Below are 12,246 nucleotides of genomic sequence, written 5' to 3'. Positions count from 1 at the left end.
CCATATAAAGTGGAGGAAGATGGGCACAGATGTTAGCCCAGGGCCAGTCTTCCTCAGCAAAAAAAAAGAGGAGGATTGGCAGATGTTAGCACAGGGCTGATCTTCCTCACAAAAAACAAAAGATTTATATAAGTGGATATTGTGGATTATATTCAATACATTCTTTTTTTTTTTTTTTTTTTTGTGAGGAAGATTAGCCCAGAGCTAACATCTGTTGCCAGTCCTCCTTTTGCTGAGGAAGATTGGCCCTGGGCTAACATCCGTGCCCATCTTCCTCTACTTTATATGGGATGCCGCCACAGCCTGGCTTGACAAGTCGTGCGTCAGTGTGTGCCCGGGATCCGAACCTGTGAACGCCGGGCCGCCGAAGCAGAGCACGGGAACTTAACTGCTACGCCCGCCAGCCGGCCCCGATACACTCATTTTTTAAAACAAGGCAAAGGAAAAACTCTGACCTTTTTTTTTCCCTTAGGCAATTCGAAGTTTTCAAGTAGCTCTTCACATCTACCCAATGAACCCTGAAATATGGAAAGAAGACCTTTCTTGGGCAAGAACGCTTCAGGAGCAGCAGAAGGTAGCACAGAGGATTAAACAAAGTGAAGCACCAGCGGAAGTGACCCATTTCTCACCAAAGTCAATTCCTGACTATGACTTTGAAAGTGATGAGATTGTTGCTGTTTGTGCGGCTATTGCTGAAAAACAGAAGACGGTTTCAGCAAATAAAACAATGGTTATCGTGTCTGCTTCTGGGACTGTGGAGACTGTAACTGAGAAGGAAGATGGTGCCACCCCCCCAGATGGTTCTGTTTTTATCAAAGCCCGATGAAGAATAGCAAGAATTATTGGAATCTCTTTTTGATTGCCATTTTAAGTTGTAGGCATAGGGACATTTACTGGAGAAAAAGGGGAAAACTCCTGTTTGTGAAATGTTTTTCAGATGAGGCATATAAAAACTAAATGGTAGAATTATTGTATAGTGTTTGGACTATGCTTTGATAAGTTATGATTTAACCTTAAGATTAGAATTCTGAGTACAATGGTTTTTGATTAATAAACTTAATTTAATCCAGATATATAAGGAGTACATTTTAAAGACACAACTTGAAAGTGAATTCTTGAACAGTGAATAACCTGATGGCCAGTGTTATATTAAAATGTTGACTTGTTGACTTTTGTTTTATGATAAAGCAAGTAGGTGACTTCTTTCCCTCCTAGAAATATACTGCTGTTACTATTCTCTCTTCTGTTTTTCTTGTTTCATTAGAGTAAGTCTGTCACAAAGCTTGAATATTTTTGATGTTCATTTTGATTCAAACTTGTCATTGGGTTACAAGTGAGATCTTTGAAAGTTCAGCTGAAAATGCATGCAAATGTGTACATTCTGAACATTTTCTGAAATTTCTCTTAATTCTGATTTGTGCCTATGTTTTGACTATAAAATTATTATAACAATGATAGTTGCCTCCTTCAGTATTTGTTAGATGAGTGTAGTACTGATAAATGTTAGAATGATGGTTTTATTTTTTTAATTGTTGAAGTAGATAGAGTAGTCCTTACCCCAAGCAAGTAATTTTTAAGATGTGCGTTTTTTAAATGAATGGCTCTTATAGATGTCATAATAAATTGTACTGCTATGTTGTCCCAGTCAAAAGCAGTATTTTCTTCTCCTGGTTTTTAAAAGCTTAAAAACCTTGAAAATAACTTGTCTCTTGCTTATAACTTTCCAGCTGATGGTTTGGAATTCCTTTTCTAGATAACTTTTTTAGAACTACTCAGTGAAATGAGAAATAATCACAATTTTAAATGGCTAAATTATATCACTCTAAAAATAAAAGTAGGGATGTTATTAGAGTACCAATGAGTGAATGACTTAGGCACAATGTACATGGAAACTGAAATGTGATTTATGGTACAATCCCATGAGTAGAGAAGGATATGATATATTGAAGAAAATTGAAAGGCCTCAATTACATCCACAAATCAGTACTGTCATTGCTAATGTGAAATATTATTTTTATACTACATATATTGTAGAACAGGTATATATAACTGCTTGGCACTGATATTTCTGACACTCAGGAAGCTATTATGGGCGTAAAATTAATTTTATCCTTGTTAGAGATGAAAGTAAGTTACTTTATTTTAAGGAATCTTACTTTATTCTGTTGGAGCATGTAAGTAATGGTCTACATTTTTCTGAGATGATTTTTAAAACTTTTATTTTAGTGGAATGCTTATCTCTTTTTTTCAGAGTTGGAGAAGTCAGAACTTGCCTTGAAAAGTATTATATTTTCCCCCAAAGTTATATCAGAAAGCTAGCTCTCGTTAGAGAGGTTAGTTTTAGAATGATCCAAAACAACAAATATTAATTATATTTTATTTTCTTTAATAAGGAAGATCCTCAAAGAGTAGATGGTTGAGTATCTAGAGAAGTGAGCATTTACCACTTGGTGTGTTGTTTTGAGTAATGTGTGTTTATTGTGTAATTTGTGAATAAATTTTTTTTCTGAATTTTAAATATTTGCCTATTATTTTGTGTTGTTAGCTTTTGAAAAATTAGATTGATTTATTTAATTTCTTTCTTATGTGAAAATAAAATATATAAAGCACCTTGTATGGTGTCTCGTATATGAAGTACTCAGTAAATGCTAGCTTTTTCTATGAAGAACTTGAATTACTTTGGAAATATTTAACCTCAGTTTCTTTTGATTTTAAGAAAGGAAGACAACTGCTTTGTAATCTTTTCCGTATCTGAAGGTGAGAGGTCACTACTTCTGATGTTACAGGACAGATGGCTATCAGTTGGGGGTTATTCTTGTCATAAAGTCTATGCCTCAACCCCAAAAGAGGCTGGACCCAGGGCAGAGTGCATGTAGCCATTGGATTCTGTTCAAGAACCTAGTGATTCCTCTGTGTTGACATTGGTAGGCCAGGTTAGTCTCTTCCTTACTCAGATATAAGAAATAAAATGTTTTAGACATAAGTTGGAGGAGAAAAAGAAATAGTGAATTATGGAGAAGAATGGCAGCTCATTTCTCCAGGCCCCCCAAAATGCTTAGCTAACACTCTTGTATGCATAAAGAGGAAAATGCATGCATTATTTTATAAAGATGTGAACTCTGATATACAGACATTTACTAAGGTTGTTAACTGTAATAAATCCCTTTGAATCTGAAAGAAGAATTGATGTTCATGGTAGTGATTTAGTTAAAGATGTTTAATATACTGTCTGAAAACACTAACACTAAAATTATATTGAATATAATTTGTATTATTCTTGTTTAAAAATTGTATGTCTTAGACACTCATTAGTCAGAACACTACACATCCAGACCATGCCTGATAATTTGAGAATCACATATTATTTTCTAGACAACAGGTTCTTAGATTATAGAGTATTTACCTTAAGTATGCTAATAAATGCTACGTAAACATGGAAAAGACGTGCAAAGTATAGATCACGGAACCTAGATCTACAATTGGGGCCTATGTACAAAATTTAATGGTAGTAGTCTAAGTATGAAAAGCTTTGAAACTGATGTTATATGGCAAAACTATATTGAAGACAGTAAAAAACTTTGTCTTAGAAAGCTAGAGTTTCCATGATTATAACCGACCATTATAGCTTTTTCAGTTTGAAAATTATGCTTTATGTAGTGTCAGAAGCTTGTTTCACTGCCTTTCCCAGCAGTAGGAAAATTGTCAATAATTTCTTTAATTTCGGGCTTCGTGGTTCAGAAGCCCTTCTAAATTGACTCTGGAATTTGATTTCAGGACATACATGTATCTAAATGAGTTGTGAGTTCACACAAGAACCATAGTTCCATAATTATCTTCAAATCAATGGATATATTAAATGTTTTTTTCCTGAGAGATTATTATTAAACTGATGGTGTATTTTGTGATTGATGGCATTTTAGGATTGAGAAAGTAATTTTTTTTAACCAATAGTAAAATACAGAAATTTGTAAATGATTTACTCATTACTAAAGTAAATTAAAACGAAATATGTCACTTTAGTCACTTGCAATTAAATGTGCCCACTTGAATGGAGGAGAAGGGGTGGCCGTATAGGTAGTGTACCATGAATTGTGCCTTAATGTGTGTTGTGTGTGAACTTCACCAGTTGTGTGTGCCAAGAAGGAAGGAAGATTGAGAAATGCTGGTCTACTCTTTCTTGGGAAGGCAGAGGGTGGGGATGGCTTCCTTTCACAGTGCTTCTTTGGATATCCATTAACCAAGGGATCTTGATCTCTCCCTTCCCTCCTCCCTCCCACCTCCCCAGGAAAGGGAATTTAGGATAAAGAACAATCAAGCCTCTTTCTCCCCTTTTTTTTGGATTTGTCATGCCTGCAAAAAGCCTATATTGTGGTCTCTTGTCAGATGTGTTGTAAGTTCTGCAGTGAAGGCTCTCTGCCTCTGCAGGGGGAGACCTGTGGTTGTGTAGGACTGCCCGTGCCTTGGTGAGCAGGTCTGTCTAATTCTGGGTTTGATATTAGGTGGCCATTGTTGACACAAACCTAAATTGTATCCTCTAACCTAGACTTTTTCAGCAATAAATCTGACATATTGAATCTCCATCTGCTTGACTCTTTTTCTCTCTCAAGTGGCACAGAAGTCAGGGGGGGCAAGAGATATTATTTTATGACTCCCTCAAACCACAACAAAGATTAGTGCAGATTATATTTCAAAGTAAGCATGACACAAATTAAAAACTAAGTTGGAGAAATTTTTCTAATTTTACGTTTTTTTAAATCACGGAAATTCTATTGAAAATGGGTAATGTTAATTACAAGTCAACATGTAAACATTTGTTCAGGATCTTTAAAAGGCCTTCTGACTTGGAATTATGATGGACCACAGTATTGACTCTAGATTTAATTGGAAGGAAAGAATGTGAAATGAATCATGATAGCCTCTGTGCACTCTGTCAACTTTCTTAAGAGTGTAATTTACGTATAATAAAATGCACCCATTGTAAATTTACAGTTTGAGGAATTTTGACAAATGTGAACCCCCACGCAATCGCAATTACCATCAAGATGTAGAATATTTCCATCACCCAAAATGTTCTCCAATGCTCATTTGCAGCCGGTTCCCCTCCACCCCAACAACCAGCACTATTTAACTACTGATCTGCTTTCTGTGAGTATAAATTAGATTTGACTTTTCTAGAATTTCAAATAAATAGATCATACAATATGTACTCTGTGTCTGACATTTGTGTTCGGCATAATACTTTTGAAATCCATCCATGGAGAGATTCATACATGTTATTGTGTACATCAGTAATATGTTACTTTGTATTGCTGAATATTATTCTGTTGTATGGATATACCACAATTTGTAGCTATTTGTATTGTTGATGGACATCTATGATGTTGAACGTCTGAGTTTTGATCTATTATGAATAAAGCTGCTATGTATATATGTCACAAGTCTGTGTGTGGATACATGTTTTCGTTTCTCTTGGGTAAATACCTGAGGGTGGAATTGCTGTTCTTATGGTAAGTATATGTGCAACTTTAGAGGAGACTGGGAAACTTCTGCGAAGTATTTGTATCACGTTGCATTCCTAACCAGCAATGTATTAAAAAATTTTGGTTGGGAGATATCTTTGTCAATGGTTGGTATTGTCATTGTTTTTAATTTCAGCCACATTAGTGGATGTGTAGTGCTATCTCATTGTGGTTTTAATATGCATTTCCCTGATGATGTTGAGCATCTTTTCATATGCTTATTTGGTATTTGTATATCTTTTGGGAATGCTCTTCAAATATGTTGCCCATTTTTTATTTGGGTCATCTTTGTTATTGACTAGTAAGAATTTTTTCTATATTCTGGATAAAAATCCTTTATGATATATATATATTATGAATATTTTGCCCCCATCTGTGCCTTGCCTTTTTGTTTTCTTGTTTTTTTAATTTTTATTTATTTTTTAAATTTTATTGAGGTCATATTGGCTTTTGACATTGTGTAAATTTCAGGTGTACAATATTATATTTCAGTTTCTGTATAGATTTCATCCTGTTCATCACCAATAGGCTAGTTTTTATCTGTCACCATATACATGTGCCCCTTTACCCCTTTTGCCCTCCCCCCACCCCCTTTTCCTCTGGTAACCACTACTCTGTTCTCTTTATCCATGTGTTTGTTTATCTTCCACATATGAGTAAAATCCTACGGTATTTGTCTTTCTCTGTCTGACTTATTTCACTTAGCATAATACCCTCAAGGTCCATCCATGTTGTCGCAAATGGCACGATTTGTCTTTTTTTATGGCTGAGTGGTATTCCATTGTATATATATACCATATCTTTATCCATTCATCCATTGATGGGCGCTTGGGTTTCTTCCATGTCTTGGCTATTGTGAATAATGCTGTGATGAACATAGGGGTGCAGACATCTTTTTGAATTATTGATTTCATGTTCTTTGGATAAATACCCAATAGTAGAATAGCTGGATCATAGGGTATTTCTATTTTTAGTTTTTTGAAAAATCTCCATACTGTTTTCCATAGTGGCTGCATTCCCATCAACAGTGTATGAGGATTCCTTTTTCTCCACATCCTCTCCAACACTTGTTATTTCTTGTCTTGTTAATTATAGCCATTCTGACGAGTGTAAGGTGATATCTCATTGTAGTTTTGATTTACATTTCCCTAATAATTAGTGACGTTGAACATCTTTTCATGTGCCTGTTGGCCATCTGAATATCTTCTTTGGAAAAATGTCTGTTCATATCCTCTGCCCATTTTTTGATCCAGTTGTTCATTTTTTTTGTTGTCAAGTTGTATGAGTTCTTTACATATTTTCAAAATTAACCGCTTGTCAGATATATGATTTGCAAGTATTTTTTCTCAGTTGGTGGGTCGTCTTTTCATTTTATTGATAGTTTCCTTGCCTTTTTGTTTTCCTAATGATACCTTTTGAAGAGCAGAATTTTTTAATTTTGATGATTTCCAATTTATATCTTTTATTCTTTCGTGGTTATACTTTTTGTGTGCTGATAAATTGGTGCTTGTTCCAAGATCAGAAAGATTTTTCTGTGTTTTCTGCTAAAAGTTTTATAGTTTTGGTTTTTATAATTAGGTCTATGATCCATTTCAAGTTAATTTTTATGTATGATATGAGGTAAAGGTCGAGTTTCTTTTTTTTTTTATGAGGAAAATTGGCCATGAGCTAACATTTGTTGCCAATCCTCTTTTTGCTGAGGAAGATTGGCCCTGAGCTAACATCTGTGCCCATCTTCCTCTACTTTATTTGAAATGCCACCATGACATGGCTTGATGAGTGGTACGTTGGTCCACGCCCGGGAGCCGAACCTGCAAACACTGGGCCGTGGAAGCAGAGCATGCAAACTTAACCACTATGCCTCCAGGCTGGCCCCCATGTTTCATTTTTTTGATGTCCAGTTATTTAAACACTATTCGTTGAAAAAACTGTCCTTTCCCATTGAAATACCTTGGCATCTTTGTTGAAAATCAATTCACCATGTATTTGAGGGTCTGTCTGAGCTCTGTATTCTGTTACAGTGATTTATATGTCTATTCCTATGCCAATACCACCCTGTCTTGATTACTATAGCTTAAAAATTGTAGCCTTAAAAATCAGTGTGATTTTTCCAACTCCTCTCCCCCCCAAATTGTTTAGCTATTCTAGTTTCTTTGCCCTTCCATGTACATTTTAAAATCAACTTGTCTCTATCTACATGCAAGTCTTCTGGGGTTTTGACTGAAATTGTGTTGAACCTATAAATCAGTTTAGGAGGGATTGCTGTCTTAACAATATCATGTCTTTGAATCCATGATCATGGCATATCATTGTTTCATGTCTTTAATTTTTCTTGGTAATGTTTTTTTAGTTTTATGTCAATAGGTCTTGCCCATGTTTTTGTTAATTTTATCCCTAAATATTTCATGTTTTTTGATGCTACTACAGGAGTGTTTTTAAAATTTCATTTTCCAATTTGATACTATTACATAGAAATGGAAATGATTTTTATATATTGACCTTGTAGCCTACAACTTTCATAATTCATTTATTAGTTGCATTAGCTTTTTTGTAGATTCCTTAGGATGTTCCGCATATATTATCATATCTTTGTGAGTAAAGACAGTTTTCCTTCTTCCTATACAAACTGTATGCCTTTTATTTCCATCTCTTGCTTTATTGCACTGGCTAGTATCTCTAGTACAATGTTAAAGAGAAGCTGTGAGAATGGACATTCTTGCCTTATTTATAATCTTTTGGTCTTTCAGCATTAAGTATGATGGTAACTGTAGTTTTATATACATGTCCTTTATTAAATTGAGAAAGTTCCTGTCCTAGCCTGCTAAACACCTTTTATCATGAGTGGGTATTGAATTTTGTTAAATGTATTTCCTACATCCATCAGAAGATCATATGATTTTTCTCTTTTATTCTGCTAATATGATGAATTACATTTATTTTTCAGATGTTAAATCAGCTGCATTTCTGTGATAAACTGTACTGAGTCATGATGGATTATGCTTTTTAGATCTTTCTTGACTCACTTTGGTAATGTTTTATTAAGGAGTTTTATGTCTGTGTTCATGAAGAATATTGGTCTGTAGTTTTCTTGTAATATTTTTTAGTTCTTGAATCAGGATAATGTTGACCTTATTTTAAAAATTTGAGAAGTATTTTCACCTACTCTATTCTCAAAGGGTTTCTTTGGATTTGGTATTTCTTTTAATAGTGTTTTATAGAGTTAACAAGTGAAGTCACCTAGGCCTAGCACTTTCTTTTTGGGAAGATTTTAAATTACAAATTCAGTTTTAAAAACAGCTACAGTGTGAATCTTGTCATTATATCACGTTGAGTGATAGTATAGTTTGATTAAATTAGGATCCAAAATCCATTCATTGCATCTGTTGATATGTCTTTTAGTCTTTTATAATCTATAGGTTCCTCTTCCTTTTTTTTTCCTTGCAATTTATTTTTAAAGGAACTGAATCATTTGTCCTTTAGAATTTTCCACATTTTGTGTTTTGTTTATTGCATCCCACCTAACGTTATTAATGTTCCTCTGCACCTACATTTCCTATAAATTTTCCTATAAGTTGCTCAGTTCAATTTTTTGCAAGAATACATTGTGGGTGGCTTTGGGTACTTAGACCAGAAGACAAATATTTCTGGCTATCTCTTTCTCTTTGTAGTATCAGCAGTGATTGACTCTCTTTGCCTAGATCCATCATTTCATTAGAGGCTACAAAATGGTGATAATTAGTAGTCTTTTGTTGCTAGAAGACTTGATCTTTGAAGAAAACTTTTCCTCATCAACTATTTTGTTACCTTGGGAAACAATATATGTAGTGAAGGATGTTAATATAGTGGAGGCGTTATTCTTTCCCTTTATTTACCACTAGCATTCTCCAAAGGTGACAAGTGAGATGTTCTGTTTTGTTTTTGTGTCATTATGAAGTCATGCATTGAGATGTATTTGATATGTTTCAATCCCTGCAGTTATTATTCATATTGATGGTGTGTACATGCTGAACTTCAGTAGATAATGCCAAGTTCATTTTTTCAAGATGATTGTATCAATTTTACACCCCGCCAATAGTATGTGAGAGTTTCTAAAGCATACTTGGTATTTCCAGAGTATAAAACTTTTACAGATATGATTGATGTACAAGCGTATATATATCATTGTGATTTCACTGCTTATTCATTTTTAGAAATTCATAACCTGAAATATTGATTTCTTATTATAGATGAATATGATTTAGCTCTCTTACATTCCCCCAATATATACACTTACTACTTATGACTCCATTTCCAATACAGTTGATTATAATTTTGGCTTCAATCTATATTCATTATTTTATATGACTATGTAATTATTACACATAGTTGATTTCACCTAGTATATTATTTTTATTTTACCTTTCTTGTACTTCTCTTTGTTTTTCATGGAGTTAATAATTGCCTTGTTTTTTTGTTCTTTCGTTTTCCATGTATATAATGCTAATTTACCCCCTGGCTATCTAATAGAAATCTAACACTCCCCTCAATATTGCCAAACACCAAATAATCTGTCAGTTTTCTTTTTCTTTCTTTTTTTTTTTTTTTCAACTTTAGAGACATCCTAGAGCCCCCTCTCCTGCCTCAGTCTGGTTCACTGTGCTCTTGGCCTGCTGCAGAGCTGTTGTCTTGAGTTCTCTCTCATCATTGTTCTTGAAATTCTCTTTGCTTCTCCTTTGCATTGAATCTTGTTTCACCTCTTCTCAAGAAAGAGAAATGTTTACCTAATTGTTCAGATTTTAGTGTGTGGACTTGCTGTGGTTAAAAGTTCTTAGGACACAGATGTGTTTGGTGTTCTCTTCTGTCCCCCTCTTCCATGGTGTGGAATGGTGTGGATGACCTGGAAAGGTAAGGTCATGAATGAGTGGTAAAGATATTGATATTGATATAAGGACAAGGGGCCCAACTGTCTTTCTCTCTTCTTTTCTTTTTTTCCAAAATGCTTCCAGCCTGTGGCTAAAGCCCCTGGTGTCGCCCAGGGCAGCTTCATGCTAAATGAGAGGGTCAAATGCTCTCTCTTGCTATGAGTCTCTTTTTCTCTGGTTCCATTTCTTATGTACCTGGAGAGCAGTCATGAGATCATACTTGCAGCATCCTAGACTGAGGTTTGGTGGTGGTGAAAGGCATGAGGTGGGGGGAGTGGTGGAAGAGAGCAAACTTCATGGCTTGTTTTGTTTTGAAACTAGTACAAGTAGTTTTGGGAAAATGAATATTTCTGCATTAAGGTTTATGGCCAAAGGCATAGCTAACAGTAAATACAACTTTGCTTTGATTTTTCCATGGCCCTTAGTCTTTGTGGTTCCAATAAGAAACTTGTGGAAGGGGGTGGCTGGGCTTTGGGAAAGGACTCTTGCATTCCATGGTCTTCTAGTCAAAGTATCACTTTAAATCTCTACCAGCCTCACAATCTTTTCTGACATTTGACCTGGTAGGTTAGATTGTCTCAAAGATTATGAAATAGTGTTAAAATTACCTTTCTGTCTGCTATATCCTGCTAGGAACAGGTAGGATTTAATACCAGCCAGTTAGATAGTCAGAACTTTTTTGCATAGAACATTTGAAGCTATAAATGGTCTGGAACAAGTTTTCTGCAACAAGAAACCATCTTTGCATAACACAGCTGGTAAACCTTATAAAAAAATGTGGAATAGATGACGAACAATGTTGGGTTTGTTTTTTTCCCCCTTGGTTATTCTTTTAAGAATAAGCCAGACTCAACAATAAAAAGACATTGTTATGAACTGAATTGTGTCCACCTGAAATTCATACGATGAAGCTCTAACCCACAATGTGACTATATTTGCAGATAAGAGCCTTTGAGATAAGGTTAAATGAGGTTCTAAGAGTGGACCCTAATCCAATATAACTAGTGTCCTTATAAGAGGAGAGACACCAGGGATGCATGTGTACAGAGAAAAGGCCATGTGAAGATACAGCTAGAAGGCGGCCATCTGCAAACCAAGGGAAGAGACCACAGGAGAAACCAAGCCTGCCAGCACCCTGATCTTGGACCTCCAGCCTCCATAACAGTGAGAAAATTAATTTCTGTTGAAGTCACCCAGTCTGTGGTATTTTATTATGGCAGCCCTAGTAAACTAATACAGACATATAACTCAATTAAAAACTGGGCAAATGATTTGAATAGACTTTTCTCCAGAGAAGATATACAAATATCCAATAAGCATATGAAAAGATTCTCAACATCATTAGTCATTAGGGAAATGCAAGTCAAAACCACAGTGAGATACTGCTTCATACCCATTAGGTTGGCTATAATCAAATACATGAACTATAACAAGTATTGATGAGAATGTGGAGAAATTGGAACTCTGGTACATTGCTGGTGGGAAGGTAAAATGGTGCAGCCACTTGGGAAAATAGTTTGGCAGTTCCTCAAAAAATTAAACATATAGTTACCATATAACCCAGCAATTTCACTCACAGGTATATAGAGAATTGAAAACATATGTTCACACAAAAACTTGTACACAAATGCTGCCACCACCATTACTAATAATAGCCAAAAGGTGGAAACAACCCAAATGCCCATCAACTGATTCATGAATAAACAAAATGTGGTATATCCACACAGCGAAATATTATTCAGCCATAAAAAGGAATGAAGTACTGATTCATGCTACAACATGGATGGACCTTGAAAATACGCTAAGTGAAAAAAGCCAGACCGTAA

The 12,246-nt window shown here is 35.0% G+C and overlaps 1 protein-coding gene across 4 annotated transcripts in view; it reads left to right on the top strand.

The window, feature by feature from the left end:
• The window catches only part of TTC33 (tetratricopeptide repeat domain 33), a 40,539-nt gene extending 38,021 nt beyond the window's left edge, over positions 1-2,518 (top strand). For all 4 annotated transcript variants that reach the window (XM_087443232.1, XM_087443230.1, XM_004422767.3 and 1 more), the window contains one exon: positions 473-2,518. In XM_087443232.1, coding sequence (XP_087299358.1) covers positions 473-826 — 354 coding nt within the window. In that variant the 3' untranslated portion in view covers positions 827-2,518. The remainder of the gene's footprint in view (positions 1-472) is intronic.
• Positions 2,519-12,246: the final 9,728 nt, after the last annotated feature.

Source organism: Ceratotherium simum, chromosome 18 (assembly GCF_057802395.1).
Source record: "Ceratotherium simum simum isolate JZ-2026a chromosome 18, ASM5780239v1, whole genome shotgun sequence".
Classification (NCBI taxonomy): Eukaryota; Metazoa; Chordata; class Mammalia; order Perissodactyla; family Rhinocerotidae; genus Ceratotherium; species Ceratotherium simum.
The sequence above is the reverse complement of the archived record's forward strand: the minus strand, read 5'-3'. Positions and strand labels throughout refer to the sequence as shown.